The 24,813-nt window shown below is 42.2% G+C and overlaps 1 protein-coding gene across 8 annotated transcripts in view; it reads right to left on the reverse strand.

Annotated features, from left to right (window-relative positions):
- Window positions 1-470: 470 nt before the first annotated feature.
- The window catches only part of pcdh19 (protocadherin 19), a 53,476-nt gene continuing 29,133 nt past the window's right edge, over window positions 471-24,813 (reverse strand). For 4 of the 8 annotated variants that reach the window (XM_034211777.1, XM_034211772.1, XM_034211774.1 and 1 more), the window contains exons 3-5: window positions 23,911-23,969; window positions 22,031-22,203; window positions 471-3,121 (exon numbers count right to left, since the gene is read on the reverse strand). In XM_034211777.1, the coding sequence (XP_034067668.1) occupies window positions 2,568-3,121; window positions 22,031-22,203; window positions 23,911-23,969 (786 nt within the window). In that variant the 3' untranslated portion in view covers window positions 471-2,567. Of the gene's footprint in view, window positions 3,122-22,030; window positions 22,216-23,910; window positions 23,970-24,813 lie in introns of all 8 variants that reach the window. The other 4 variants (XM_034211775.1, XM_034211771.1, XM_034211773.1 and 1 more) reach the window with 1 other exon arrangement.

A 24,813-nucleotide genomic window follows, 5' to 3' on the forward strand; every position in this document is an offset into this window, starting at 1 on the left:
AGACAGGTATTTTCTGTGTTAGAGTGTTACTCGCTACAGGGTGTACTTTGAGGGTTTTTGACTCTCCAGACCGTTTACATGCATAAAAAGCTACATAACACACAAGGGGACGGGTAATAACCAGAAAAGCATGACATGGGACCTTGGGTATTATTAGTATTATTCACACGACACCTACTGTATAGCGAGTCTGTCCATCCTGGGTCCTCTGTTGCTCTCTCCGAGGTTTCTTCCTTTCCCCCCCAATTAATTGAAGGAGTTTTTCCTTGTCTGATGTGGCGGTCTAAGGACAGAGTGTGTAGTTTGTTTGTACAAACTGTAAAGCCCCCTGAGACAAATGTAAAATGTGTGATATTGGGCTGTTGACATTAACTTTGAATGATTGATCGATAGATTTATAATTCTGCACACAAAATATCAGTAAAACTTTATAATTTACGTGTGGTGAGTAAAGACGAGGAAACAATCAGTGAACATTTAATAGTTTAATTATAAGCTGCTGTATACATTCAGTGATTATTCCGATTTTCATGTTGCCAGAAGCCATGGGTGAGACCAGCAAAACATTCAGCTACAAGATCTAGTTTGTTGTATGCAATTTGTCAATTTTCATTCATATTTTTCCACATTGTACATAGTTTACTGCAAAGCAACATACAACCACATTGCTGATGTGCAACACGGTTCTTCCAAGACCTTAGTTTGATCAAACATGATTCCACCCAGTCTGTTGTGTGATGCTCGTAGGAGGGAGAGCCCTGTTTATACCACTCTGTTCTTAACCTTATCTTTGAGATCAACTGAACACAGATGGCATGGGTGATAGCAGTGCTGAGCACAGCTAGTCTCTGCTTCCAAATGCCCTCAGTTGAGGCTTAAAAAGTCTCGTTTGAACTTGATTGGGCCCAATAGGAAAGGGGACTCATTAAACAGATAAAATAGGTGGAACCCTGTTACCAGCTTGGAGAACACTGGGTGCTGTTTCTCTCCTCCGTAGATTCTAAGATAAGAAACATCCGTCCATTTTAAGGTTTTGTTTGCATCTTTTTTGGTTTCTTTTGCTATCTCACTCTAAGCTCATTGAACTGAAACACTAATGTTGGTGCTGATATCACTTTTTTTTGTCTTTTTACTTTTTCTAGTAGCCCACACAGAAACTTGATGGCACAAGAACTGACCAATAAGAAACTCTTTACAACAAGGTAGACTGCAACAGTTGCCAGGGGTCACACAGTAAACAAAAATAATCCAAGTTCATTTTGAAAAAAAAAAAAATATCAGATTCAATATAAAAGCAAAAGACAAAATGAACAAAAGCAAGTTAATTTCAAGTATAACTTACTCATAAAATAACTACACAGCATTAAATATTCTCATTATACATTTTTAAATTATTTATAAAATATATTTTGGCATATATGTTTTTTTTTATTTTTGTGTTTGTGTAACAAACGCTACTGTAGCTTCAGTTTAACACCAATGTTTATTTGTTTTTTTCTCTTGAAACAAAACATTAAAGGGATTGTCACATAACAACAGGTTATTAAAAATGATAATAGTAAACCCTATAGAGAGTTTCACATAGCAAGACATGAGTGACGATCCCTTCTATCCTAGCCCCATAGTCAAAAGTCAAAAAAAGTACAAGACCAGAGCACAAAGGTCTAATTTGTGCTCCACTGGCTACAATCAAGATTGGGCACAGGAGATTTCAAAAGCAGTAAGTCTTTTTTTCATACAACTCAATTTGAACACAAGGATCTGTCTGTCCCACTTCCAGTGTTCAGAGCGGCCGGGCAGATAGCGAGAGTTCATTTAGCTCCATCCTTGATAAAATATAAATACTGTAAAGACCTCAGTCTGATGACACTGGGATGTCCTCGGGGATAGGCAGAGAAAGTTTCTCTTATTAGTCAGGGAAAGTGGCAAATGAGACCAGGAGGCCTCTCTTTCCTTCCCCTGAACACACTGAAAACTGTTGAAGGAGTAAATTGAGAATATTTTTAGATGAATCCTGTGTATGTCGTTTATTACATCGATTGAGCTCACTATACAAAGGAACAAAGAGCGATGTTGGCAGCTAGAACAAACTGCAAAAACCAAAGAAGGCAAATATCAGTTTGTGATACAAAAGTAGTTCAAAAGGCATAACTGTACTTATGAATCGGCACCTCAGGTGTCCAAACACGCAGGGTCCTGTTTTGGCGCAAGCGCTTCAGAGGTCCACTGGCCATGTCCATGTCCATGCAGTCAACAGTAACCTGCCTGTCCACTCAGTGCAGACTGATATACGAAAAACTGAACAAAAAGCAAACAAGGAAAAAGTACTGCGACTACAACAAAGCCACGTCCACTACCTCAGATTGAGCACACAACTAGCTGCAGCATACTACAGTTCATCATCCTTAGCAGGAGCTGGCTTGTGAATTTTGCATACTGCAAATGGATGTGTTTCTCTACTTCCACAGCCTGACTTTCTTCTGTGTACACACAGCTATTGCGGGGTACATATATGTGAGTTTACACGGCATGTGCATGAGTGTTGGTGTGTGTCATAGAGTAGGTCGCTAAAGCACAATGTCCTTCAGGCGCTTGCTGCTGGGGGACTCCTTGTCTCGGCCATCGTGGAGAAGCGTGTTGATCTCCCTGACAGCTGGCTCACTGTCCTTCCCCTCCGGCTGCCGCAGCAGGCTGTGGTTGGCGATTCGCTCTGCGTCGCGGCATTTCAGCGTGTTGTAGGCAGATGACGGCTTGGACAATGGGCTCTTCAGGTGCACAGGGGAAGTGATGGGGCTGGATGCCTCACGCCCGTTGCCAGCTTCACGGACAGCCCCTCCATTGGCCTTGGGGCTGCACACCTGAGACTCCTGAGTCCGCTTTCCCTTTAACTCTCCCCTTTCCACGTCCTCAGGCCCATCCTTGCCGAAGGTGGCAAAAGTCCTCTTGATGGTGCCGTCCTCGTAGTGGGGCACATCCACTGTGGTGGCTTCGATAGACAAAGCGATGACATTACGGCCGTGCTCCGGTGACTTGACACGCGCCGGGACACGGGGCATCCAGCAGCGATCCGAGTGGCCAAGGATGCGACATTCGTCCTGGCAGTGGAAGCCTTCGCTGGGATCTGTAGAGACACAAAAGGGAGAGAGAACATTAATATTAGATTTGTCTGAAAACCAGCCTTTTTTTCTGTACTCATTTGCACTCAGAGGTTTCTACTATGAGGCTTTTATTTGATTTAATTTCTGTCATGAAATAATAGAACACATAAATGAAAACCAATGCTGCATTTTGTTTTAATTAAAAAAGTAAAATATTCAGGAATGATTAGCTTTCACTTGCAATGCATTTGAGCATCTGCTCAGGACTGTAGACCCGGTAATGCCGCTCGCTGATAACTGGAGCTGGATGTTTAGGGTACTTCTAATATGCCAATTAAATTATGAATTGTTAAATCAAAAGTCCATTTGCAACTCTTGTATAATTGGGTTTTCTGTAACAACACTAGATGAAAGGCAGGTTTAAACAATGCAATCAGATATCTCGCAGAGAGAGACACCAGACGAGCTGCGGTGATGTTGCCTGGTTCATCTCTCTCTTCCTCTCTGTCTCTGTCATCTGGCGCCGGGTTATAAATATGTAATGATGTTTAACACTGGAGTGAAAAAAACATTTGCCTGAGTCTTTATAGCGGCGCTCTATCGTACTTTGTTGTGATGGAGGGAAATTACTTTCAAGACAGTTTTAACATCATTACAACGACCAAAAAAGTGTCATGCTACGGTACTCAAACTGAAGTTCTTTAATTAAGTTTTCATGTTTGTTTTTAATTCACATATACATACACTGTTCATCGTGAAAGAGCTTGGTGGGAGGAATCTATAAACACGATATATAGTACACACTTTCAAAATTATTCAGCCCCAGAAAACCTAACAAGTCCAAAATGTATCTTTGCCACTGCGCTGTTGTGTTTCCACCTGCTCCAATTTTGAGAAAGAACCTGCCACACAGATGCGCAATGACACATTTCTTCGCTCCCCGACTGCTTGTTTCACTTCTAGTAAGAGCCATCCTCCGTTCCAGAGGCCCAAGGTGACAAGAGGGGATTGTGAGAGGGATTGCCATCGACCCAAATGCATACGCTTACATCTGGCAATCGCAGCTTGACAGATCACCTAATTAAAATCACTAATGATCTGTTTTTCTCCCTTCTTTCCTGCACTCATGAGAGGCACCTCTGCTTAGACCCTGGGGATCGATATTTAAAGATTGGAGACAGGCTTTTCAGGGGCAGATATGCCAGAGCTGTCTCTCATAAAGTATAATCTTATGAGACAGACAGATAACATGGTGACTAAATGACTGCATGCATGAGTAAAGGGGATCATGGGCTGTTTGAACCCAAATATGGCAAGTGGTATTCTGGAGGAATCACCATGCCTGAAGGCTGAAAAATTAACATCAGCGCACAAAAATGCAGACCATGAGTGACCAATGTCTACAAGAATGTTTTATAGTGAGGCAGAGACGGCACAGAATTGATAATTGAATAAATACAGACATCCTCATCCTTACAAGGGTCAGCATTGTTACGAGCCTCTCAAATATAACCTACAATTACACCCCAATTAGCAACTAATAGGAAATATTTATGTGTAAACTATATGACATATCATTCAACACTATCGTCCACATTATCCACACTGCAGAATAAAAAGGCAGTTTCATAAAATATCTATACAGTTAGAATAATTTTATGAGGCCAAACAGTAAGAATGAGCTAATTAAATGTGTTTTCCACTCCGGTATGCATGTACATTTGCATGAGCGCTGATTAGTCCAAGGGACTGCACCGGCAGCAATCAAGGAGACAAAAGGCATGAAGCTGGGGGTTTTGTTTAAAGAGAAGGGATCCAATCAGAATGTAATAATGTAATCAAAAGTCTTTACGAGAGTCTTTAACAGGTACCAGGAAACATAATGGAGGCGATGAATACAAAAAAATATAAAACCTGCCCACATACTAGATTGGATTGTCCACTGCGGCGGTGTTATTTTAAATCCCTTTCAAATCCCATGTCCTTTTTTAAAACTGATGTATGATTTGTCATCAGCTGCATTTTGAACTTAATGCACTTTTATTGTCAAATTGCTAACAATAAAGACGAGATTCATTTCAGCAATGTTAAGTATATTTAGAAATAATATATAATGTATTTTCTGACATTGAAAAAACGTGTAGACTTTTACACAATCCCTTCTCTACACTCTGAAAGTGTTCTACAAATCTTGTTAGACAAAGCAGATATTTTTCTCTGCTGATTAAAGATTTGCAAGCATCTTGGTTATGAATGCAATTTTCTCAAAAAAAAATGTCTTTGTCTATAGCCCAGAGCACTTCCTAAAGCATGAAAAGCCTCAAGGCAGAAGGAAAAATACACAAGTTGTATGCCCGCTACACTGCAGTGCATGCATATGCAGTGAATGGCATTTCTCTCTTTGCTTTAGGGGTCTATGGGAGAGCAACTGGGTTGTAAATGACATTGTTAAGAAAGGCAAGTGCCATTAACACTGCACATCCTGCCTCTCCTTAGAGCTTCATAAAACGCAGATGTTGCTCGAAAAGGCTCACAAAAAATGGAAGAGAAAAACATTTAAATAAAAAAAGTGACGGGCCATCGACCTCTTACAAATACAATCTCCTCCTATTCCATAAACTGTAATGGTTGGAGATTAATTAATGGATTTTACCGCGGTACTTTGGAAGTCAACAAGTGGAGAATAGAAGACAGTGAAGGCACCTCCTGCTGTGAATGTGTATTCAAAGTGTTCAGGAAAATAAGCTTGCCAATCAGTTCCAGGAGCAGATTTGAAGTACAGTACGGTGCAGGATGTCATTTGGAACATTTCCTATTCACAATTTAATACCTATTAATTACTGAAGGAGCTCCAGCGGGAGGCGGAGGCTGCCTGGGTTTTTAAGTGTTCCACATTTGAAATACAAACAGATTGTTGGTAGTGGAGGCAGAGGAAGAAAAACACCAAAGTGTTGCTATCAAATCAGATATACTGTACTTACTGCTGAAATAAGGTCCAACGACGAATAAAGGCACTGGGGAGCACATGAAATATGTATGTACCGATGCACATGGTTTTGAAAAATAATAAATACTGCCACTTTAAATACAGAAGCCAAATCCTCCTGATAATGCAGGTCATGTTGTTGCGTTTGTAGTCACCTGGAATAGCATCACTTTGCATCAGCACAGGGAGAAAACCCCACATGCTCCCTGCCATTTCATCTCACATCTGCAGCATGCCAGCAGGCGATTCAGGCCTGCCGCTTCCCCTCAATCAGATCAAGGTGTCTTGACTTCAAATTACAGCAGACAGATCCTCAGCTTCAGCATGGGGATCCCATAACCTGACAAGCTCATTGCTCAATGTACCCCTGTGCACCGCATATAATGATCCCTTCATGTCCTACAGCTGGAGGTGCTATTTGTTTGTTGCTAATTTAGCAAAAAAGAGAAGAATCAGCAAAAGACTTAAACCCCCAGAAACAAAGGGGAAGGTATGTGTTCAGTGAAAGAGGCAACTCCCCGAAAAGCTCTATGAGCTTTTGCCAGCTATTTTGCGTCCTGGCTGGCTAACACATGGAGCAGGGCTTGGAAAACACAGACGCTTTTCCCTCCAAAATTAGTGCACACAGCCTCAAGGTTGAGAACAATGATGTAATCCTGTAGAATGAGTCTGTAAGGAGCCACAATAAACAGAAGGCAGGATTGGAGGGCCAGACACAGGGTTGAGCTGAAGTGAGAACAGATTCAGGTGACAAATCTTCATTTGTTATTTCATGGTTTAACTGGAGCCACAAAGGCGATGGCAACATGCTGCATGACACAATTCAGTCAGTTCGGTTCTACAGCATGAACCCTGAAAATAATTTGGAACAGCAGCGTGGCATGATAAATCATTTTACAAAGAGTGTCTGCCACTTTTGGCTTAAATTACTTTTTTGTATTTCCTCTGTATGCTGAATTTTTTTTGTAGCAATAACAATCAGTGTCCTGATTTAGTTTGTCATATGAAAATAAGCACTCCTTAGCAGACAGGCAGACAGAATAATGTAGATATTACTGTGATGTTTTCTTGGGGCCTGCACTAATAATGCATCCCTTTGATTTCCCCTGCTTTCCTGTCCTTTCTTAAACGTCCTTGTTATTAAACCCAATCAAAAAGCCATCAAATATATTGTCTAGAGTCTGGAAAGACAATTATTGAGTTCTGGTGATTGAAAAAGCTAACAGCAACCCCGACACTGCTTTAAGCCTGTTTTTATTGCTGTGTGCGAGGACTGATTTGATGTACAGAAAGTTAAATACATGTGAGAAGAGTCCTGATGACTCTTTCTGAGGACAGCCTGGGAGCCATGTCTGAGTAGAGTACAGAAAGCTTTCATTTGCTGCTAAAATGCCGCCTACTTTTCTGCTCTCATCTTGGTGTTATTTTGACACTGAGATGGCTGCTTTCTAATTGCTCTCCACATTAATTTTCCATCCTGGCAGTTAGATGGCAAAGATTGATTAAATCAAGACTCTTACTACAGAGTCTTGATGGAGTCTGTGATGCAGAAGCTGATGGAAGTCACAGGGGAGGAAAAATGCAGAAAATATGGCACCAGCAGAATGTGAATGGTTGGTGCTCTGACTGCAAAGCATGCTCGAGACGCGTCACGCTCGGCCCCGCCTGATCCTAACACCGGGGATGGAGCTTAACATCTAGTCTGCCCTAACTACAGCAAAGGGCAGTTCTCCGGCCAGCTGAGGCTGAGGCTTGGTCGAGCAGTCTCCCACACTACACACCAGGGAGAGTCCGAGCTCTGCTGTCATCCCAGCCAGCCAATTCAGTCTGTGGGCCATAAATCAGCCTGGAGGCCTGGCTCCTGCGGGAGCGACAAGATGGAGTGTGATGGTCTTGTTTTTACAAACAGTAGAGGGGCACCCTTAGTGTGCCACGCAAGCCATCATTCTCTACACAGCACAGAGTCCTCACCTTCTCCCAACAGCATCTGGTTCAGTCACATCAAGCTATCCCCCCTCTGACACCCCCATATTGATCCTTCGTAGCTCCCTGCACAAGCCAATGCTTTATACTTCCTCTCCTTCTGTCCTCTTTCATCTCATCAGTACTGCTGTCTCACGGACATCGCTTTAATTAAATAAATCCTTCACCCAAAAATCTCTCACTTCTGCCTATCTGAACAGAATTTCTTCTACTCTCCCAGTAACATATTAAATGTGAAGGAAATTAGGCTCACTAGGCGGCCTTGTTAGTACTGTCATACGGCTGGTGAAGCCAGGGGTTCATGTGGCACCGGTTCTATTTCTGAGCATTAGTACCAGTCAATTTATCAAGAACAAATTCACTGTCTAATCCATGCAGCACTGCAGAAAGTGTCTGACAGTTTGTCACTTCCACCAGGCCTCTCTGTGTCCTCCCAAAAGCCGATACCAAATGGCAAGTTAACTGAATGTTGAGCTAGTGTTACAGTCGCTGTTCTTTATAAGCTCTTGTCAGTAACTGTTTGAAAAGTGAGCAGCAGTTCAAGCCAAATGTTTACTTCCTCTGTATGTATTCCCTCCCTCTCTGCTGGCCCATGCAGACTGTGCATTGTGCAGCAGGTCCTGGTATAAAGAATGCATCTCCAAACTGGTGTTGACAAACAATGCACTAGCTTCTAAATTGGTACAAACAGCATCTGTTTAACAGCTGTGTAACAGCAGCGGGAGGAAAAAAGCAATCGCTATGGTGTTTTATAAATCACTATGTCATCGCAGAGCACTGTTTTGTTCAAAAGCAGGACCACTAGCCAATGGACTGCTTGATGTAGTGGAAATGATGTGAGCTGCTTTTCATGATGATGTGCATGGGTGGTCTGCTTTCTAGTAATACAATATATAACAATGTTTGCAGAAAGGATTTCCTCACCTTGTTGTGCCCTGCTCCTACAATCACTCGCTCCGACAGGGCGCAGTTTCTCAGTCAGACTGTGGAAACATTACCGTTGGCTTCTATCATCACATATGCAACGCTTGGAGGGGCAGGTTTTTAGACCATAATTCATGCACTGGTTTTTAAACATGACATGAGCCAGTGACTGTTTAACTTTCTCCACAGGCACTCTGGACTGGATTTAACCCAGACACAGAGACCTAAGCCTGGCTGCATGAGGCTGAACTTTACTAAACACGAAAGCCTCTGGAAAGGCCGCTGTCATGCTTGAACAAAGCCCAACTGTTTAATCACACTGCAGATCCAGCTTGAAGAAAAAAAGTGTTTTTACATGGTCAATATGATACAAAAGTAATAACAGACCAAAAGCGCAAACTGCATATGTTGTTGCCTATACATTATTCTGATCCAATCTAGCCACAGAAGAGTTAGATGTCATTCAAAGGGGCATATATGAAAGATCTAATCATTTTTTTCTTGGTACACTTTACACTTAGGTTATGCAAATGAAAAGAGGTTTCAGGAAGTGTGTATTTGTTCAATGTTTTTGATTCAGTTCCAGTTATGTTGGTTGTTCTGCCTAGTAATACTTTCCACATTCAACACTGGTTAGATAATAAATAGATAATATCTACAATAGATAACCTGTAACATCATTTGGGCTATCGTTGACTCTTTAATACTTAGTTTGTTGCTCTAATGGTTTGCATCAGCAATAAATAACAACTCATTTTTGTTGATGAAGGTAGAAGAAGTATTGTGTTGTACCGTGATGTGATATACTTTGCTCTAATTACACAGTAAATGTCACCCTTGTCAATTCTCAGCGTCCAAATTGCCCTTCTAATGATGGGCTACAAATTAACCTGTGTCTTGGCGCCCCAGGCCCACAGCAACAATACAATGCAGCCCAGAACTCTGCACAGCAGGCCAGCTGCAGACCCACTCCAGCATGCCAGCCATTCAGACCGCCTGCCTACCTGCCTCTGTCTGCTTGGCTCATTTCCTCAACTATGCATCGGCAGAGGACATCTTTAAATACCCCGGCAAAAACGCCTTGTTTCTGTGTTTAAGCTTGACCGAGCTAGCAAGCTAATTTGCTCCTAAACCCTTGAGTCTGGGAGAAGCAAGGGGAACAGAAACAGACTCTTAAATTACATCTATGAATGGGGTTGTCGGGAGAGGAAAGCTTTACAGGGAGCTGTGATGTAGAGGAGGTGCTGTTTACTGATGTAAAAACTGTGGTGACAAAACATTGCTTTATGTCAGGTGAATCAATTATGTCATTTGGTTTTAAACCTAAACCAAAAAGAACAATTTGACATTCCTACACTGAATCTATAGGTCAGGAAATCCCTACTATTTTAATTGTTGTGAATTAACAATCGGAAATGTCAAGACAATGTTATACTGGATGATAAAAAACACAATGTCCCAATGTCTATTTGACATTAAGCTTTCCCTTATAAATTGAGAGGTCCATGACAAATGATGTTTTGCCAATGCCAAGATTCCTATTTGCGAAGCCAAGATTTCATCCCAACAGTCAAAAATCCAACATGAACTATTGTGGGAAAATAGATTTATGATTGAACAATCTATAACCCATAAACATCCTGGAAAATAAACCATTATCTTATTTGCCCTAAGATAAATTTGTCATAGTTTCTTCTTTTAGATAATGATTTCCTAAAAAGCTCTATTTCTTTAAGCCATCTGAAATAAACACAATTCTTCAGCGACTGTCAATGTGTCCAGCTCCCAAGGACCTGACCGCATACCAATAACTTAGGAATTCCTTTCTCTCTGTCTGTGAACCTCAGCTTTGCCTCAAAAGATTGGCGTTACATAATTAATATAATGTGGCTTCTCATTCAGTCATGTTCACTTTGTGTCAGCCAAGTCTATGTGTTTTCAATTCTATTTTATCTTGTTGCAGAAGCACCAGCATGGGTCCTTCTCTCTTATATTTGATCCTTTTTTTCATCTTTTCCCAGCAATTTTAACAGCCTCTGGCAGTAGGACACAATAACATAGTGGTAGGTGGAGTGATGGGCAGGTTAAGCTCAGCATGCAGACATACAGTGGGACGGAGTGGGATACATAAGGACCTATTATTGTTTGAAAAGAGAGGTTCTTTATTTCCCCATGAACCGGATTGACAATGTCACTCAGGGACAAGCTGTATATAAAAGAAATAAGGAGAAAACAGCTGGGCCCTTGCTGCGTGGAAATGCATTAGATTCACACCTACTGGGCAGAGGAGAAGCAGGAGAGAGGCCTTTCTTACACTTTCTATTTCCTGTCACAAAGGCCATTCAGTTAGGCAACTGTGAGGCATGCTGACTCCCTCCCAGGTTCTCCATTTTAGTCTCCATGTGAGGCCTGCACCATGATACCACTTAATATCAGACAGTCAGAAGCAATGTCCGTAGCATTAGCCACCCACCCACCCACCCACCCACCAGCCAGCGCGGCACTATATGGAGGGTTGTCGGCCGCAGTGAGGCAGCTGCAGCTCGTATCTAAGACACACAGATTGAAATGGAGGTGGAAGACTGGTCTGAAGAAAAGAGAAGGAACTAATAGGCACATATTTTCTGATTTAAGGAACATGACTATAGCATACATAAGAATGATGGCAGGGGTCTGACACACTCGTAGTAATTGGATTTCTCAAGCCCTGTGCCCACTCATGATAACATGCTGAGCTGTGACATGAAAAGTCCTTATGTGTGGCAAGGGAGCAAGGTGCAGCAGAGTGGAAGTGACAGGTGTCAAAGATCCAATTCCCTCGCTCCCCTCGATCCCTGAGTCTCTTTTCTCTGGAGACAGCCGAGGAACAACCTGCCCTGTGGTATAGCCAAACACCAAGCCTGACATTCAGTTGCAAATCCAAGCTAGTTAAACCTATGCCGATTTCAGCGGAGGAGGCGGGGGAGGAGAAGAAGGAGGGAGGGTGAGGGGCCGAGGCACCGTGGATAAGAGGTCACGGCCTGATTGCTTGCTTTATTTATTTTCTGATGCTAATGTGAGCTGAATACAGAAGGAGTGCAGGGCGATGAGCCTGAGAACTCACAAGGGAGCCTGAGACCCCCTTGCAGATCTTACAGATGTTGGGGGGGGGGTAGTGCAGAGTCTGGCCACAGTTCCCTGCCTGTCCTCTGTATGCATTCTGGCCTAATCTTTAACGAGGACTGCATGAAATCAAGCACATCATTAAAAAGAGCCATTCTGAGACTTTCCTGTCTGCCATTAAACTTAACAGCCGACCTCTTCCATTACCTTTTATCCTCCCCTTAAAGATGGGGGGGGGGGGGGGGGGGGGGGCAGTGAGGTTTGAAAAGTGACATTTGGCTGGCAAGATGCATCCACTCAGAGAGATCAGTCCTTTAGTCAATTGTATATAAAAGGGTCGACAGTAAAGTCTCCTGGAGTGTACCGCAATTATTTGTGCATACTGTGCAAGAACGACAACATTATAATGTAAATAAGCAGATTTGTGAAACAGTTAATGTAGTTCTTACATGGTTTACACAAACCTTATTTTACATAATGTACTAATATAGTATGATAATTAGCTTAATGCCCAGAAAGATGAATGGTAGCCTAAAGGAAACATCTTATTAACGGAACAAAACAAAGTCGGAATAATGTTTTTAATGTTGATGAATTTACTCTAATTTGATTATCTACCACCGCCAGCTATGCTCGATGGAGAAAACACAACGCTGCATCCTGTTCAGCTCTTGACCTTTTGAACACATGAAGAGAAACCACGCAGGCAGGCAGCTCATTGCAGTGTGTGCATAACACGTTCATTTAGATTGACTAGTTAACTCAACGTAATGTTCAGGTTATGCATGTTCAAATATTGATCTACATTTAACCAAGATAACCCTGCTCTATAGAGATGTATGTGTCATTAATCTGAATTGTTAGTTGCTTAAGTTAAAGAGAGCTGAGGTCTGGGGAGTTTCTTGAATATGAAGAAGTGTTGAAAGACAGGAACCAAGTGAAGTCTTGCAGAGACAGGTGACTAAGAAAAGGCCGGGGGAGGGTCCACACACACTGTCTCTGTTACAGTCCCTTCACTCTCTCATCAATTCTTTATAATCTGGGGCGTTGGCAGCCAAAACGTGACTCCCACCATTGAGGCCTACTCAAAATGTATTACCACACAGGGAGCTCATCCCTGCAAGGTCATCTAGGGGACAGAGAGAGATCTCTGACACTAATTGGTGAATGAAAGATAGTAATGATAGAGGTGGTTCGGACGACTTCTCTTTAACCTCTGTTTAACTTCTGCTGAGAACAAATCCAAAGAGAAGATTCTACCATGCTATGCTTCACAGCGTATGCAGAGTCTCTGAGAGAGAAATTCTGCATTTCAACGGCTTTAAATGTTACAGAATAAATCGTCTAACTGAATATACATGAGATGGGGAAATATGGAAATATTATAGAAGTATGCCTGAGGTAGTAACCTTTTGTTGCCACAACTGAGGAGGACGACATAACTTAACATATTCCCGCTACATATTCCATCTGAGTAATAATGTTGTCAGGAGAAACAAGGTGATGAGAACTAAGATTAAAAAAAAAATAGGGGGTGGGGGAAGGCATGTGGCAGGTAGACAATGAAAAAGAAAAATAGAACATCGGAAATCTCAAATGGATTAAAGAGGATGGAGCTATAGTGTTTTTCCCACAGAAAGGAAGTAATAGGGGTTAAAAAAAAAAGAACCACATTGCTGCAGCACAGGAGACACCCCCTCTCACTTCCTCCGTTACCCCAGCTGCAGTGATAAATGTCTCTTTGTATTCTGGACAGAAAACTGCGGTCTACAATGTACTTGTCAGAAGACAGCTGATTTCCCCCTTAAACAGAGCAGAGTATATTTTTAATCTTTCCTTTCACAGAGGGAGAAGATAAAACAAACGCCTCGTGCCAAGACACATAATGCCCCAAAAAGATGTGTGGCGCATACGAATGTGCTTCTGTGTGTGTAAAGGATGTGTCTGCAGCAGGTGTAGCAACTGCATGCTCAGTTAGCTATTCCTAAATTTCACAGCATCCTTAACCCCCGCAGTATAGCCATGGGTCCACCATGAGGGCTCATAAATGGGAGTCACAGGTAATGGAGCTGATTATAGCTATCTGGGCTACGGGCCAGCTGCCAGACTCTGCCCTGCCTGGAGGGAACACAGGCTGCCTGGTGTCTGATATCCTGGGATCCCTGTAATACAAGCCTTGCTTTGGCAGTCACTCTGTGACTCTTCTGCCCACTTCCAGCCACACACTGAGGCTCCTTTGAGTCAGTCTATGTGTATAGTATGTCCTCATCAGGTTGTTTACTCCACATGGTATCAGTCTTTAGTCATACCATTTCAGCAACAAGGCTGTGGTAAGTCATGCTTTTGGTCAGGCGCATTAGGGACTATACCTTAACAAAAGCAGGACTTAGGGACTCTTGAGAGGGACTCAAGTTGTCAGCACAGGATCAGAATTGGGTCTAAAGTTACATTATCTGCTTTTTTCTGTCCTCGAGGCAGAGTGGGTCTGGTGGCCAACTAGTACCCACGCAAATTAGATTCCTGACAAGACAGACAATAATGGCTCATCAGTTGGGGACACATTCCCCCGGCAGGGCATTGAAATCTTTCACTCAGCTGATCAGCAGTCATCCAGCCTCCTCATTTGCACTAAAACTCCAGGATATTAGCATGTCCGGACCAGTGCTGGGATGGAAGTGTTAAAATCTACCATGTTAAGGTCATCAAATTACCATTCTCAGTAAGACAGTAATGTAATTCACTACTGCAGGGTTCAACGCTGACTGTTAAGAGCTGATGTCAGCCTCAATTTCAGTCACTTTATATTTTGAGTAATTAAGATACTATGCAGTTTTACTTCAGTATTTTAACAAATATGCCCTTTAAAGAATAAAAGCCTAATTACAGAAACCAAAATGAATTTGTGGTGATTTTTCTTCAAACGGATACTTTAAAGAATTTGAATTCTTAATCAGTTAATGTGTCAAAACCTGCAATTTCTGGTAAACAAGATACCAGCTGTTGTCATATTCTTCACAGATATAATACGTAATGAAATATCTATAACGCATAAATTATTCAGTAAAATAATTTAAATGCATGATTTGTTTTTACACATTTATAAGGCCAAGAATGAGTTGCCTATTTCTCAAGAATGTTTGCAATGCCAACCTGACAACTGTTCATGTTGAGCCTCGTAATGTGTATTGTTCAGTATATTACAGTTAATGGCTTGGTTTAGCTGTTTTATATTTAACATAATACATTTCAACACACGTGCAACATCACAGTTCTAAAAGAAACATATTTTGCCTTGGCTGTCACCACACGGCAGCATGAGAGAGCACTTGCACTGCTTGTGGGTGGGAAGGCTGTAAAACTAAGAACACCATGGGGGAAGAGGCTTTGTTGACCTCTGATTATGTTACATTTTAAATCACAAGAAGATAAGATAATCACTGCTAAATGTAAATTCTGTTCAGATGGCGGCAAGCCTGCATCAAACTGGAGGTACAAGACCCTCGGCACGTTAAAGATTTTTAGCTGCAGTGCCGCCCAGCCACACAGCCCTCTAGTTTAACCCCCAGTCTTATTGCTTGAATTCTGCTGCAGTGGAAATGAGTTTGTGCCCACTCAGTGACCTCAAAGAATTAAAAACACAAAGGTGCGGTTAGGAAAAACGGCTGCTCCCTCGGTCCCTCAGACCAGAACTAGAATCAATCTGAGCCACAAAAGGCGAGAAGACTAGAGACCGCTGCAGCTCTGCTACTTGAATTTCACTCTATTTCCCCCCACCCAATACCCAATGGTATTTCTCTCTTGCGCCATTTCTTTATCCTCCTCCTCCTCTCACTCTTCTTCCCTGATTAACCTTTAAAGACACACACTTGCAGCCACACATACACACTCAATATACTTTGTACATACGCTCTCAGACAAGATTTAAAATTCAGGTACTTTCTCCTCTCGCTTTAATACACACTCGGCCCCCATCAACTTCAGCACATTACCTGTTCTTAATCTCCCTCCCTCTGTCTTGGATCATCTTGATCCCCCTGTTTTCCCATCTGCTGTCGATTGGGGCCCAGCTTGGCTAGGCTAGGTGTTCAACAAACAACTGTGATTCACTTGGTTTCTGCGGAGATTATTAACACACCTAGCATGCCACAGCGTCATGAATAAGCAATGGAGATCCGGAGCCCTATTTTCTCCCTGTCTCTGTGTTTCCTCCCTCTCTCTCCGTGTCTCTCCCTGCCGCGTTGTGAACTGAATGCCAGGATTGTCTAGAAAATGAGCTGTCAGTGGAGGACCTGCAATGAGATACATCAGGCTCATTGTGAGCCCTAGAAAATAATGAACTATTCCCATTTCTCCCTCTGATATGTTCAATACGCTATCCATGACAAGTGCAGAGAGATAAGCAGTCCCCTCTTGAGCTGATTAAATACACGGGGTATATTCAGGAGAGCTCTGGCAGAATGAGGGTTCAGGGGATGCCATTGTACTATTATAACATTACTATATGTTTTCCGTCTGGGCTGGGGAAGAAGACCTTCTGAATACATCTTTGGCTTTGCTGTGTAAAACTGAGGAAGAGAAAGCTAGAGGCGATGCTCGTAAAAACGTAACAGTATCCAAACATGTCAAGTTTGTTTAAGCACTTCTTCACATCTCTTAACTCATTCCCTTGTGGTATTAACTAAAGAACTAAAGGGAAGAGCTCACATACCATATTTTCTTTTTAAAGAATTTGTTGGTTTACTTATGCAAGTACTGCAAACAAAAACTTCCAAGAGGCAAAAGCCAATTATTTGAATTCAGAGCAAACATAAACGCAGTGCAGTTTGGGCAGAAACTGGCTTGTTTTACTCAGTGAGAAACTGTATTTAAAAATAAATATGGAGAAAACATATTCTACGTCTTTCTTCTAAATGATGGTCTGTTTTACCAGGTGCAAAATCAACAATAGTCAGCTCTTTTTTTATTTAAATGTACATTAGGTTTAATCGCAATAAGCCAAACTAATTTCATTCAGCGATGTAAGCACAATAAAAGAGATGAGCACAGATGGACACAGCTTGAAATGACATTTCATTTCCTTATACAGTACTTCCTCAAGTCTCTACATCTCAGAGGCAAAATGTGCATCTCGGTGGTTCATTACAGACCTCAGTACACCTGCTAGCAAGCTGTCTCTGGTGTGTTTGAGCATGCAGTGTGTGTGTGCACTCTATCTTCCTTAATGCTTGTATTGCACTGAGCTCTTTGTCACTGTCAGCCATTTTACCTCCACCATGGGTTACACATTAGATTAGGCAAATCAAAATCAAAATGGATGGTGTCAGTATAGAGTTTGTATGTTAATCTAATCACAAAATATCATAACGCAACACGTGTTGTTGCCAGCCTGAATCACAAGGAGAGTTTTGGTGCTTAATTCAATCTAACGTTGTTTGAGAATCACTCAAATCCTCCACAGAGTTATCTTGGAGTGAGAGAATGCAAAAAAGAATCACTCCTACCTGTCAGAAAGATTGTTTCCTCCTTTCCTCTTTTTATTTTCCCTCGCTAAGACTGCTTACTAGACTCTCAGCTCATCTCTCCATCTCTGTCTCCCTCTCTCACAGACTCCCTCTCCCCTTCTCGTGTTGTCAGCACAGCCCTGTTCCTGTTGCCTTCCTGATTCTGACACCTGTCAGCATTTTCGTTAGTAGATCAGAGAACTGCAAACTAGAAATGTAGAAATGTTCCCGTGTTGAATTTAGGGCAGCAGAAACATGTGAGGTGCCTTTATTCTTTCTTTAATTCAACAGGGGAAGGAAACTGCTTGACTGGCACAGCGTTGGGAGATGTTGGGTTGGAGACATTTGCAGTCAGTAGATGGAAACAGGAGACGAAGGCAGAAGAGACATATTGGAGGGAGAGAGAATGAGAGAAAGAAAAAAGAGGGGCCTGAAATCAATTAGGAACAGTGAAACCCTGTGGATCTGCTGATGGAAGAAGGGAATATGGAGAAGTCTGCGGCCCACGTAGGGGGCTTCCATTCCTGGGCTCCAGCTTCAGGCACACACCCATAGGGAGCTAACAGATAGATGAGAGATATTCTCCAGAGGTGGAGGCCGAGGAATATGTCAGAAATAAAAGAGGCCTGCTCTGGTTAATTGAGCAGTCTTGGATCCCTTTGAGTCTAATAAGCCAAGAGGAAGGGCTTTTTTTGAAAAACACTTACAAATTGACCTGGAAATAATTCCAAAATCAAGAACCGAAACCTCTAAACTCACAAATCGGACACTGTTAAGCAACATCATGCTCCCCTTTTCCCGCCTGCAGAGATAACTCGAGAGATTTAACAATACATGAATCTTAATCCTTAAAACCATGGCTCATCCATATCCGGGAGGAATTAAAGTGTGAGCTATGACAATCAAAGGAAGTCGAAAAAAATAGATTTAGCTCTCTTTGTCACCAGCCCCCTCGGAGTCTGTTCCCTCGCTTCTCCCTTGACACTAATGGTTCCACAGAGCCAAAGCTAGCATGTCGCACATTTCAACCAAATCCCCCTAACTTCACAGACATGCCTATAAAGATAAAGAAGAATTCATTTTATATAGCTCTTCTTCTCAGTCTATAGTTACACCCATATCAGCCATTATTATTCTATTGGCAGATATGTCAGAGCCATTACATGTTAAAGATAGCCTTTCCTTTGTAGATTTTAAGAGATTTAATGTAATTTGTTCTTCAGATACTTCCTAATCTAATCCACTGGATAGGGATATTTCAGGTCAGGTTTTCAAAAAAAGAGCTCGCATGCCTTTTTAGACTCTTGGCAGGGATTCAACAAAGAGGCATTCGCTCAGTTTTAAGTCCAAAATCTCTTCAGAAGCACTTCGCTGAAAGTTTCCTTGGTGGTGGCTGGAGCAGGAATAATAGCTGTAGTTGAAAGCGCATCAGTGAAGAAAAAAAGCACAGCTCTCTCTGATGGACAAAAGCCAAATATCAAACTGAAAACTAAATTGATACAGAACAAGCCCACGGTGACTCAGCGCACGGCTAGTTAGCAGCTGAGTCTCGTCACACAATTGGATTCCCACATGAAAGCTCCCAACATGATGGGAACGCAGGGTCTTTGTGTAAAGGTAACGGTCTGTCTCCTGGGCAAACATCACCTTTACATGGTACTGGGAATGGTAAACATTTGCTCTATTAAAGCCCGAGAGTTTAACCCTTCCTCCTTCCCCCTTCCTGTTTCCTTTTGTTCTTGGCACTTAACACACAATAAAAAAAACAGAACAGTAAAAAAAAAGAAACAAACAAGGCTCCTCTCTCCTTGGCTTGTGTGTGTTGTTGTCCTTTGGCAATTGCAGTCTCTCAACTTGTTTTCTGCTTTAGCAGGCAGGAGACCCGCAGTATACAACATAAAGTCCCGCAAGACACCTAAGCAGCACAGTGTTTAGTGAACAGGCCTATTTGTTTTCTGACGATTCCCTCATTCCACGCAGTCGAACACGCAGATAGTGTTCCTTTCTGTCAATTAAGACAGATGAGCTCAAAGTGAAACCACATCATCACATGACTGTAACCGCTGCGGCTCTCATATTGTATAAACCTCAACTGTTCTATTTCTGCCTTGTCCTCAAGTGAGTTTCCACAGAAGAAAATGGAGGAGGGAAACGAGGAAGCTAGTGTTCTCCTGAGGAGCGCCACAAAAAAAAAAAACTCATCTCATACAACAGGAGAGACAGATTCAAATGTGCCTCATGCTGAATCTGCCCATCTCTGTCAGCCCACTGTGCCCTTTAACTGTGTAATTACTCGATGAGATGGTAATAGAGGGACGATTTCATTTGCTCTATCATTACATTTCTGTACGTGTAAGGATCTTTGGTCTTTTCATTTAATAATTATGAACATCCTCTTATTACTCTCTGGTGTGACCACTGCTGCTGACTGACTACCAAAACAAAAGCAGCTTCTAGTGGAGCCATTTTGTTAAGACCTGACTGAGGAAAACTGCTGGCCAGAAGTAAGACAGTAACTGGAAGGAATAACAAAAAGGAAAAGCCAATAACAAACCACCTAATTGTAATTCAAAACAGATACTTTGTTATCATCCATTTGTTCTGGTCAAAAGTGGACAGCACTGTGAAATAGCCTCATGTTTGTTTACCAGCCGTGTGGACTGCATTACACATTCAAGAGGCATGCATTCATTTTGCTGAAACAGATACAATCATTGGTGGTGTTAATGAAAAAAGAACTGCCTCAGAGAGCTCTTCCCACTTGTAATATTTATCATGTACATCATTTCTAATTGTCTCCAATAATGAGACGCCCAGTAGAAGACCTGTCAGCATGCATTTTTTATGGCAAATTATTATTTTGCGGGTTGTGAAGTGATTACAGCTGGCAACCAATAGTCAGCAAATTCACTTTTCATTGTTCATTACGGTCTGATGCAGTACACGTTTATTCTAATGGTTACCACCATAACTCCTGACCCTGTGTACGTCTATCTGTATTTCTCAGCTCATTACAATATATGGGCAACTGGCCGTGAAGGCAGATCCATTTGTATGACTGTATTCCACATTAGCATGAAGTGTAGGTTGCCTAATGGTATTATTCCCTAGTCAAACAACATCAACAGCCAAATTACTCAAAGTGAAGCATCTGGTAAGGTAAATGTGCCAAAGAACAGACAAGGAAGAGCCTCCACATGTCTATTACTGCTTCTCCAACCGCACCCACACACTTCACAGTCCCCTGATAAAAATAGATGGATAAATAATACATTTTAAAAAATCCCATCATCTTCATTCCTTTATGCTTTTCTTCAGAAACTAGGATCCTTTTCATTATCTCTCGCTCATTAAAATGTCTACCCTATAAGAGCAGAGGAAGAAGAAAGTAGAGTAGAGAGAGAGAGTAGACAGCCTTACTGGGGCAGTGTTAGTAAAAAAAAAAAAAGGAACCAAAATAATGAAAAAAAGAAATTTGGCAAGTTCCCAAATTGGAGCACAGCGCATATGCATATGTAAAGTTCAGATACAGTAAGTGATATCAGAGAGTGCTGTCCTCTCAGTAAAATATCATCCTGGGTTTCCACCTCACTCTGTATATAATATCTAATGTTAGTATTTCTGAAATGCCTGTGTATTTCACACACACACACACACACACACACACACACACACACACACACACACACACACACACACACACACACACACACACACACACACACACACACACACACACAGACTCTTGTGCTCTGCTGAGCTGTTACACCTGTGCATGTGGCATTACCTTTGAGCTTGGTAAATACCCTCAGGTGCATATAGTAGATTCCTGGTCTGCTCCACTCTTCCCCTTACTGACCCACTCTCTTCCTCAGTCTGACTGGCAGTAGTTAAGAATCAGTATGACCCGTCCCTTACACTGACTTCTGCCAACCAAGTGGATGTCTTTTTAAACGGTGAGTCAGAAATGAAACATCAACATTAATTCCCTGCTAAATGATCCTACTGAATAATGGATGAGGGCATGTGGAGATATGTAGATTTCCACCTTCTACCTTTGTGTGCCTAATTGCTGCCATTCAAGCACATCTAAAGTCGGTCCCCCCCCCCCCCCCCCCCTCCGAGAGCAGACATGGCTTCTATCAGTCAATAATGTTGCCTAAGCTTGTATCAAAGGGTAGCCTTAGCTGTCAGAGATCTCTCACATTAGCCGCTCTAGCAGGACATCAAAGACTGAAAAAAACGGTGCTGTTATTCATACTTGCACATCTGAAGCTCGCAATGGGCATAATGCACCTTAAGAGATGCTCTTGTGGCATAAAAACAGACTCAGGCGCACAAATAAATACACATTGGTCTTATCTTGAAACTGGCAAAACAAACTCCAAAGGATGTTGCACACACAGCGCACACACTCAGACAAGCAGCAGTCTTACCTTGGTCTGGCAGCTGGCAAACATTGGGGGGGACAGTCATGTTCAGCACGTCATTGACAGCCGTGTCAACGTAGTGTCCTCTCTGGACATCATGTTCACTGTCGGTCTGGTCGCTCTCCTCGTGGCCGCTGTCCTTCAGACTGTTCCCCTCCAGGTCTTTGAATGTCGACGTGCTACATGGGGGCCAACAGGGAGGAGAGGGAAAATTTTGATTAAATGTCACATCACCTATTTCACATGCTTTTCTTCGTCCCCTTTACGCTGATGGTTTGTGACGAGCAGTCTGTCTTTCCCTCCTTGTCCCTTTTACTGTTTTTCCTATAAATGATTTAACCGTGGTCTATTTCCAGGAATTCAAAACAGATAAATAGTATTTTTTTAGTTGTTTCAAATACTCAGAATACAGCTTCTGCAATTGCCTTAACTATGAAAAAAGGAAAAGTTTTAAGCCTCTTTTGGATCATTTTTCAATTTCACAGATAGCACGGCAGCTATGGGGTGTCTCAGACAAGGACATTTTGGATGGATGCACTGACTTCAAGGGCATTGCATTGAACAAACAGGAGGCACTCACTCACTACAATCAAACAAATACTGCAGTAATCAGGAATTCCTGGAAGGAAGATGGATGTAGGAAATGCTGGAAGCATACAAACTGAGCATCTGTCTTGTTTGGGGCTCACAGTCAATAAAGCGGGAGGGGTGGGGGGGGCACAATCAACAGCTGCACAGTAACAGCATGATTTCCCTTCATTTGATTTCCATCCCACTGGAACAAATTCCGCTTTACAAACAACACTAAATAGGGGTAAATATATGAACATGTGTTCTTGCAGGAGAGGAAAAATATATAGATGAGTTCACGCAGATGGAGAAAAGAGGTTATAAAAGGAGAGAGAGCGGTATGAGAAAATGAGAGTAAACTAAAGTGTGCAAACAAAAATATATGAAGAGAAAGTGAAGGACAGTACAAGGTAGCTGCATTCCTGGGCCCAAGCCTGAAATTCTCCCCTGCAGGTAATGCTGGCTCTCTGATGTTATCACTGTAATTGCACCTGTCCCAGACCATAGGCTCACCGGCTCCTGGGGGGATTTCTTTGTAGTGTGCTGCAGAGGCCCACACTTGAATGCTCTTTGTTTACATTAATGCCGGAATCTTTAGGGGGGAAATTGCCATAATAGCTTTTCAAAAGACTGGGTAGGCCTCAAACAAAAGAAAGGCTGGGATGTTACATAGCTGCAGGTAAAAAGGAAGATATATTTTCCCAAGTGGGCTTGGTAACAAAACCCTGGCAGCAGGGAGTTATCATGTGACCTTAAACCCTGCATTCCCGTAACCCCCATCAAATATCCTGTTTCAAGTAGACTGAAATACAAAGCACAATGAAAACATTTATACCACACTTCTTCCACCCGGTGAAAACAGAGAAGATAATTATTGACTATTCATGAAGCTATTCATGTTTTGAAAAACAGTGGCGGAAAAGCACTTGAGAAATCTCTTGAATATAATGTAATCATTGAGTAGTTGTTTTGAGTCTTACACTTATGCAATTCAAGCCACACGTGTTGCTAATAAACTGAATTACAGCCGAGTAATGAGGTTACCTGTAAATATGAGAATCATTACTTGCTGATGCTGCTGCTGTGTGTAATCTAATAATCTGTGAGCGTACATTTCAACAAATGTCTACTAAACGCACTATGGAGTAATGCTATTTATCCCCAAATCTTATCCTCCCATTGCAATTACACTGAATGAGAAACATGCAAGAACACATGCAAGCTGCTGCAACGGTAGCGGTGCACTCATTAGATAAAAATAATTACAGATAACAATGGTAACGAGGTGCTGGTAACAATTCCTAATCAACACATACCTTTTAATGAGGTGGGCTCTGCTGTTCACGTAACTGGAGTCGATGGAATAATTCTCCGTCTGTAAAAAAACGAAGCAAAGGGGTGGGGGGGATGAGTGGGTGGGGTGGGGGTTGTGGTTGAGGGATGATGGGGGGCAAACAGAGAGAGGTACTTTTAATAATGGAAGCAACAAAATAATGTTACCAGTAATTGGCTTTCAGTTGAAATGTTATTTTCCACAAAGGCCCCGGTGAGCAGCCTCGGCTTTCAAAAGGCTGAATCCTATTCTCTTACAAAGCACACACACTGAGAGGCTGACTGGGAGTGGAGAGCCGAGGAGAGTGCTGCAGTGAGCCTCTCTTCTCCTCTTCACCCTCCCCGCTCTCCATCTCTTGCTCCCTCCCTCCGCTGCCGGTCAGCCCACCGTCTTTAAAATGGAGTCATTAGGGCGGACAGACTATCATGCAGACAGAGGGAGAAGAAAAGTTTCCCTTTTTTCTTTTCTGAACTCTTCACTTTTACCATGTTTGAGAAGACATTAATGTAGAAATATTAAATAAATAACTCCAAGAGAAGTAGATGAAATTAAGAGTGTACCAGGGGGATTTTAACTCCGCAATTGCAGATGAAAAGACGTTCTGAATATGCATACGATAGATCTCTGACCCACATTAGAGAACACAGTTCAAAGGCATCCAACATTCATTTTCTTCCAACATTTATTTAGCAAGGAGAATGTCTGACGAGTAAGAGCACATGGACAGAGGGGTGAGTGAACACTGAACAGGTACCCCTGCTGCGCCTGCCAAGCTTCTACTCACACTTGGTAAGATGTCAGGGGGCCAAAGGGTATCAAAGCCTCTCAAAGGACTTCCCCAGTCCTGCGAAAAGCCAGGACATGACCCTTTAGACAAAGTTTGATA

This window comes from Gymnodraco acuticeps, unplaced genomic scaffold, assembly GCF_902827175.1.
Source record: "Gymnodraco acuticeps unplaced genomic scaffold, fGymAcu1.1, whole genome shotgun sequence".
Classification (NCBI taxonomy): Eukaryota; Metazoa; Chordata; class Actinopteri; order Perciformes; family Bathydraconidae; genus Gymnodraco; species Gymnodraco acuticeps.